Genomic DNA, 8176 nt, shown 5'->3' with positions numbered 1-8176 from the left:
ATCAGCCACCCATGGTGAAGAATGAAGTTATACAACAAGTGAAAAGTGTCTACAGCAGCCGCTGCTTGTACCCTTCATGTTCTATTTTTTTGGTCTTTGATGGTCTTTTTGTGCTTCATCTAGATTGAGCGATGTGCAGCTGGGATTTTGGAGGACTCAACGGGAACATATCTGCAGTGGTTGAAAGCCCCTCTCTGTAGGCAAATACTAATGAAAACGGACACAAGTGTAATAGTGCAAACTAAGCATAATTCTACCTGTCTTGGATCTCCAAGGCTGCCCCTCCTTAAAAGCCACCTTTGTTTTGACTGGCTGCTCCTCACCTGCTAAACCTTCCCTTTGGAGGTGTGGCCAGATAACAGAAATCGCAACACACTGACGTCGGCTTGGCACGCAAACAAAAATAAACCCAAAAAAAGAAAGAAAAAGCTTCCAATTAAAGTATTTCTTATGCAGGATTATAGATTTGATGATGTGTTGATTAGTATGGAAACAAATAAATGGCTATTATTGGTTTGTTTACACAGACATGTTTTTAGATGGACAACATTTTATAATCTCAACGTTCTGGTTAAGGTTTAAAATATTTATCCACAAAAGTAAGTAGAAACTACAATTACACAGTAAAGGCAGTAAGGTCTGCATACCGACGCAACAGAAATACTAAGCAGCATGATAGAGAAACACCCTCATTCCACTGATGTCTCTGCAGTTTAAAACAAATAATCTGAACTTTCAATAAACCCTGGAGTTTTATTTCTGCGGACTTTATTTTGCTGCGTAGTCAAACACTGCTGGCCTTAATGTTTGCCACCCTGCAACTAGGCACTTTAGCAACCTATTGTCTGCAATTATAACAAATGTGGTATGTCGGCGACAAACAGGGACAATATCTGCGGCTTAGCTGGAAGACCCGATATGTGAGTGTCGAGCCAGCTGTGTAGTCAAGACTACAAGTCTGTGATTAAAACAATGAACAAAGATATGAGTCATACGCAATCACACATTGTCTCCTTAACAGAAAAATAAAGAGTCATCTCTCTCGCTCCTGCTAACTCCCGCACACAGAGTTGTCTGTACCAAACACAAGAGAAAACAAAGGGAGAATTTTTCCACCAACCATTAAAAAAATAATTACACAGATGTCACCAACATGGGAGCCATGAATTACTGGACAGTGTAATATTAGAACAAAATATTTGATATGACCGTTCCATAAAGCACGCTTAGTGTGTGGCTGCTGATAACACTGAGTTGGTTTAAGTGCTCACTCAACATTGATAAGCAATGGCTGAATTATGGTGAAATACAAACTTCATCTTATGTACGCACTTGAGTGCTTACACACACAAGATCATTTACAAATTTTAAACACAAACACACCACGTGCACAAAGAGTTCCATACAAAAGTGTAGTACAAAAATCGTTCAAAGGCAAATTGCAGTTCAATACCTTTAAATGTTTACAGACAATACAAAATGTAACTTTTAGTTATAAATTGTAACATGTTTTTATTAGAGGAGGGAAAGCTCCACAAAGTAATGTTACTGTCGCATAATAATCTTGACCTATGATTAAATCTCTAAAACTAATATGGGGGGAATTTCCAATGGGATTCATATAGTGGAAAAAAAAGTTGTTGTTGTCGTTTTTCTTTGCGAGGGGAGGGGGTCATTAACGATTCCCTAATTTTTCACTAATTTCATACAGTTTCAGTTTGTCATGTACTGTTGTATATTAAAATATTTTGATGGGAATCATGTTTTAGCATGTATCATGTAAATATATACCCGTCATTAGTGATAATGTTACAAAACTGCACTGGGGTTAACTGCATCACCGCTGCTAATGCTACAGCAAATGTGGGTCATATTTGGGTCAGAGGTCAGTATAGGTTAGTCCACACCTTCATCACTTTAGTGCTGCGTCAGTGCAGCTTTATCAGTTATGACTGATTTTCAAAACCATTTCTTATTTCTCACCGTCAAAATATACTTTTGCTGTTTGGGAACAGATTATTAGGCCTCTTCTGGTGCTTCTACTTCTTTTCAGGGTGTTTCGTTCACACAGTGATGAAAAATCATTGTCTTTTTAATACAGTTTTTTTATCCAGACTTAACAGGTATTTTAAAATGTTTAAAATGCATAGATTTCTGTCATATTAGGTCATTTACAGATTATATGCAGACAGCTTAATGCTCACATTTGTAACCATCTACAAGAGGCCCATTCTGAGGTATCCTGTTGCTATAAACTTTTAATAATAGACATACGAAACTAAATCAATTCAGACGTTTCTAGCTGATACATGTTGCTACGTGGAATTAAACCTTATATTACAAACCTCATTTGTATAAGTGACTATATCAGTCGAAGTTACCACAAGTTACCATTCATTTGGAATTTATGTCAGATATTCTTCTCGTGTAGCTCTGCTTTGTTCCTCTCTAACTTCTGAGAACCTCCACTATGTCCACCATCTAATCACTAACTGTGCCTCTAAGTGATTTGGTGCTGAACAGTGTGTTTATCTCAGCTCTGATGAGAGGGAAGCTAAAGCGTTTAAAGAATTTGTTAGTCAGTATCACTTCTGCATTCGATCTACTACGGGGCAACTTGTTGACAGTCTTTAATTGTTTGTGTTGTTTCAGATTGCTGCTGCACATTGTCAGCACTGTCTTATTTCTCCTATTTTCATCCTTATTTTAAGTAGAAAAAGCTTTACCTCCTTTGGTCATTTTAGTTGTATTCAGATGATGGATCCACAATAGCTGTTGAGCTCTGACACATAAACACTGTCGTTTCATTAATGTCCACTGTCCCATAAAATAAATAAGCGTAAACATTTGGTAATACTGATTACTGCTGCAGAAGCTTTCTGACTAAGGTGCCTTAGTCCCTGAATATACTACAGAATGACACAGCGGTCCTTTACAACAACCGTGCTGTCATACCGTTGTCATGCTACAGCAGTTCTTTTTCATTCACGTAACTCATCAGATGGAAATGAATGCATGCATTGTGCTGAAAGTGTAACGTAAATCTCTCTGCTTCAGAGCCTTTTCTGACAGGAACAAGGGGAGACCAACAGCACACTGCTCGCAGGAACGGTCCAGGTCATACCCCCTGCACGCATTAGCTCAGTCTTAGTCCACATAACACACAGCCAGTGACTTCACCATGACATCACAAGCAGCTGAGTAACAATCTCGGGTGCCTCTGCTGTCCTTGTCTTCACTCATCAGTACTGATTCAGCTCTCCCACAGTCTGCTGTCCTTGACGTTATCTTTATGAATCCAAGTTTGTCATCTTTTATCAGCTGACAAGCAGTTCCTGTAGTGCATCAAGGCTGCACAACGCTTTCAGTCTGTACTGAAGACTGAAGTCCATCAGACGATAAGGGAGTCTCGGCTGAGGAGAGTGCTCTGATGAGGACAAAAAAAAAGTGTAAATGATCAAAGCAACAACATAGCATATCTTATTGAACAGTGTGAGGCAGTAAAGAGAGAGTGGACATTAGCCAAACGTGGTTATTATGGTGAAGTGGAACCTGGGACAAAGTGCCTTCAACTCTTTTGTGAGATCACTTGAAGATTCGTTTCAAGACCTTACTTGAGGTCAAAACACTGACTCTTCTTAATCGATGTGTTTTGTAGAAGACGTCTTTGACACAATATAACATTTTGACCCAGGTTTGTGAGTAAGGAGACAACCAGTTATTATTGTTATAGTGGAGTTGGAGATAGAACAGAATCTTCTACCTAGTTTTCATTCTGGTAGCATCTGAACCTGACCTGCCAAAGGTACAACAACAACACTTACTACAGGCCTACAAACCTTTTTTCAACTCTTTCCCAGCCAGTTCCCTGAAGAAGACATTTTAATATGAGGTATTTTCAATTATAAAATACATTAGCTTTTGTGTATAATTCAACTAGAGCTTTCTTCAAGTTCAGGTCGCACGGAAACTTTGAGGCCTAAAAAGTTGCAAGTCCACATTAGCAATTTCTGCATATTTTAGATACTGTTGGCTTTATTTGAGGTGCAGAAATCGACCAGCCAGGGACCGGAGTCAGACAGTGTGTCTCATTTCAAATAGTTGGTAGCATACTCCCAGCCATATGCTATGAGCAGCCAAACTTTGCTAGCATGGGGTTGTGGCTATTAGCGAGTTCTTCATTGTGAGCGAAGACACAAAGTTTCCCAAAGTAAACCGTGGGGACAACCACCACGAAAACGTTTGTAACAACAAACCGAATGAGACACCCTCACTTTTACCAAGCTGAAAATGTTAAAGATGCTAACCAAAGATAAGCAGCTAAAGCTATAGCTATAGAATGAAGCTCTGCTTAGCTCTGCCCACTTTTTCTAGAAACTGAAAAGAACTTTAACCTAATCCGTAAAACCAGAATGATCAATTATTTCTTTATTTATAGAATGAAGTGGCTGCTGTGTTCGACTGCCCTTGTTAACGTGACACTTTGTCCTCAAACTATTGTACAGGATCTCTAAGCTCATGAGTTCCTCAACAGTTTTGTGGGCTCCTAGCCAAGTGCACGTTATTGGAAACACCCTCAAACAATGGGGAAATACAGCACTGGGTGTTTAGTGATTTGAAGCTAGCCTAGTGTTATCATTTTTCTAGTCTGTATTCATTAATTACACACCCGTACCAAGAAAATATATTGAATATATACTCTATACTTTAAATCCTTAAATTTGCATACAATCCCAGTAATTCACGATGTTACTCACCACTTTCCTGGACTTGTTTCTGGGATCTTCTCTGTGACTCGCTAAGGAATGAACGGACGGCTGAGGGGAGTGAGTGTTTCCTGGTGACGACCTGTCAGTTCTTACTCGCTCTGTCTCCGTGTGAGGAGGCAGCAAATCTGCGTCGGGCCTGTTACTAGGTGAGCGACTGCAGTGCCGACTGGATTCCCCGCTGCTCTTTTTCAGGCTGCTCTTCGAGGGTGTGTCTGAATCTTCATCACCCCGGGCCCCAGTCCTCCCCTGGGTAACCCCTCGTAACTTAGCTTTACGCTCCAGCAGGCTGTTGAGGAAGGTAGCATCATAGTCCTTCTCTTGAGAAGAAGTTGAAGGTGGACCTGCTGTGGGAGGAGGTGGGACAGTGCGCTCCCTATCTGACGTGTCCCTCCTCTTTTTGGGTGAAGGTAGTGGGCTGATGTCATGTCTGTTTTTCTTGATCCGCCTGGGTTGCTCTTCGCGGTCGCTGATGTCCTCAACCTCATTTTCATTACTGTGATAATGCTGAGGTGGGGCAACTCGGTGAGAAGGGTATCGGCTGTACTCCAGGTGCTCCATCTCATACTCTCGCTGTTCTTCGTCCCTCCTCTCTGCCCCTCTGCCTCCTCTCTGCTTGTAACAAGCAGCAAACTCCTCCAGCTCGTCCAGTGAGCCGGTTCGCCCTGCAGTTCGGTATGTTTTTCTTTGAAGATGTTCAGAGCGAGGGTTCCACCTGTAAAATACGACATGAGTTAAGTGTACGCCTGTATCTCTGCATAAGGCATTCTGTGTATTCAGACAGTCCTCCACCTGTTGTGGTTTTCCTCATTGTTGTGGTTTTGTTGCCGCTGATTCCGTCCGGGCCTGCGCGACTGAGACGAAGATGGAGGGTCATCGCTGTATCGGCGCGGAGGAAGAGGCTCGTCCCGTACGTGGCGAGGCTCTGGGTCAGGGTCATCATGATAATGGTGGGGAGATGGGGGATTATCGCGGTAACTCTGTGGCTCCGGACTGCGGTTTTCACGGTAGCGCTGAGGTTCAGGCTGAGTGTCGTGATCGGGGATGGCTGGCAGAGCGTTCTTCTGGATGTTGCGATATGTTTGGCGGAAGCCACTTTCTCCCTCATGGAGGGAGCTCAGTTCAGACAGGGCACAGGCTAGATAGAACAAAATTAATGAATTAATCAAATAAGTAACACCTGCCAAAAAATGAATTAAAAGCGCCCTTCTCCCAGAACAAGACCCTGCAGATGAAGAACATCAAGGTTTTAAAGAAGCTGCCTTAAGTGTGAAGTGAGAATCATTAAAAAAAATACACTTTCAGGGAAGTAGGCATGCAAAACGGCAACTAGATAACATCCAGACTAGAGGAAATTCAGAAGGCAGATTTGCTGAGTGCAGGGAGTCATGCCAAGAGAAGACAAAAACAAATAAAAGACACTACCAAAGCTGCAGACAGCATCAGAACACTTTAGTAGTACAGTAAAGCCACAGAGCAGGTTTATGAGGCTTACACTGGTGGCTGGTGGACCTGGCAGGGTTGAAGTGAGCCAGCTGCTTCTCTACATACTGCAGCACCCTGAGAGAATCCTGATCCTGAGGTGAAGGCACGCGGTAGGGAACCCCTACAGCGTGCACGGGCACTGCAGATACACACTCGAGTCATCAGAAAGGGAACTTGGATGTGTGTTTTATTAGTTTGAGGACCATACTGGTGTTTTTCTACTTTACCATAAACTGAACAGTTTATCACAGGGACATTCGGGCTGACTACATTTCTTTTAACCTTTTTTTTCTAGCTCAAATGACAAAAAATATAGTTAACACATGGCAATCAGGTAATCACGAGTAAGTCCCCACCTGCTGTGAGTAGGGTCCCATCTGAGCCGGGGACTGAAGATATCTTGTCCACCAGAGAGGGAGGAGCAATTGGGACCATGGTTGGGACACCAGAGACGAAATACGGTGGGTAGGGAGGTGTCTGAGGTGAGGAGGTGGTTGTCTTTATACCTTTTCCTGCCTCATACACTTAAAGAAAAAAAGAAGAAGAAGGGAAAAAAAAGCAAAATATAATCTTGTTCAGACATGCGTCAGTTCTCCGAGCACAAACCTGTGCATTTCTGAGTGTGTGTTCATACTCACAGTGTCTGGGGCAGCAGCACGTGTCGGGGCAGCACCAGCAGCTGACGTAGCAGCAGCAGGAGTGAGGGCAACACTGACACCAACAAACTCCAATCAAGAGCAGGAATAACACACTGCCAAGTGCCACTGCCACCACAAACACCCACTCTGCAAGCACACACAGCACAAAATCCTGCACATAAATAAATACGTATGTCCTACTCAGCACACTGATACAGGATCAGGTTCATTTGATCATTCTGGAGCCATACTGTATTCTGAGAATGCCACGTGAAAAATAATGAGTAAAAACAAAACACAAAAAACCTTTAAAAATGAAAAAGTAGTGTAAAACAGTTCAAGCAGCCTGCTCATAAACACAATGGCCGTAAAATGTAACGCTGAGAGAAACTGAAGGCTAAAAATGTTATTATCAGCAGCAACCTTTATTCTTCATCCGTGTTTATATAATCTCTAAAGCAGGGGTGTCAAAAAAGGTAGGGACTAAAATTGGCTCAGCACAGGCTCCAATCCAGCCCCAGTGCATGGCTTTGGTAAATGTGAAAGAGAGCATACATATTGGACTTTCAACTGTTTTCTTAGCTCAGCTTTGGCTACATTCATACTTCACCAAAGTAACTAAGTAACAGAAAAACAATTAAATGACAGAAAGGGTTTTGTTTTTTTAGTATCTACTTACTTTGTATCTAGAAATGGCAGGGGAGGTTTGTTCGGTAAGACAAAAACATTTGTTGTGAATTAACAGAACTCTGTTTTATAATTACAGGACAGTCTGACCAGTGAGCTACCAGAAGATTCAGAACTTTTATTTTATTTAACACTTTTATTCATCACAACTGCAGGCCAAGGAGTCATGCTAACAGATTTATTTTAATCACTAAAGCAGCATTTCTCTATAAGGTAAAACACTGACATCTATGACTTTGTGTGTAGCCTGATTTAATTCTACCATTTTTTAATGTGATGTATTTCCTGTCAAAGCAGGAAAAAGGAAAAGTGAACTGGAGCGCACTGGGACATCACAAAGGAACAAAAGGCTGGAAAGCTGCAAGTTTATGTCCCCTCGTAGATTTCGTAGATTTTCTTGCACTTATTAACCTTGTCGGGTTGTTTTTGGATAGGAAAATGGGAACAAATGACATCTTAGTTGGAATATGAGTTACAGGAAAAAGGAATGATTGTACAAACTGTTATTAAATACCACAGCTTTGGAGAGAAGGATAAAGTGAGTACAAGAGATAACCTACATGTATCTGTCTGGGGGGAAGGCAAAGGAAAGGGAAGGCG

At 41.7% G+C, this 8176-nt stretch overlaps 1 protein-coding gene across 3 annotated transcripts in view; it reads right to left on the bottom strand.

Moving 5' to 3' along the window:
- Positions 1 to 507: 507 nt before the first annotated feature.
- Positions 508 to 8176, bottom strand: part of LOC113020458 (uncharacterized) — a 28645-nt gene continuing 20976 nt past the window's right edge. For 2 of the 3 annotated variants that reach the window (XM_026164449.2, XM_026164457.2), the window contains 6 exons: positions 6890 to 7036; positions 6608 to 6775; positions 6262 to 6390; positions 5559 to 5904; positions 4758 to 5481; positions 508 to 3427 (listed from right to left, as the gene is read on the bottom strand). In XM_026164449.2, coding sequence (XP_026020234.1) covers positions 3392 to 3427; positions 4758 to 5481; positions 5559 to 5904; positions 6262 to 6390; positions 6608 to 6775; positions 6890 to 7036 — 1550 coding nt within the window. In that variant the 3' untranslated portion in view covers positions 508 to 3391. The remainder of the gene's footprint in view (positions 3428 to 4757; positions 5482 to 5558; positions 5905 to 6261; positions 6391 to 6607; positions 6776 to 6889; positions 7037 to 8176) is intronic. The other variant, XM_026164467.2, reaches the window with a different exon arrangement.

This window comes from Astatotilapia calliptera, chromosome 1 (genome assembly GCF_964374335.1).
Source record: "Astatotilapia calliptera chromosome 1, fAstCal68.1, whole genome shotgun sequence".
Lineage (NCBI taxonomy): Eukaryota > Metazoa > Chordata > Actinopteri > Cichliformes > Cichlidae > Astatotilapia > Astatotilapia calliptera.
Note: the sequence above shows the minus strand (reverse complement) of the source record. Positions and strands in the feature narration are given on the sequence as shown.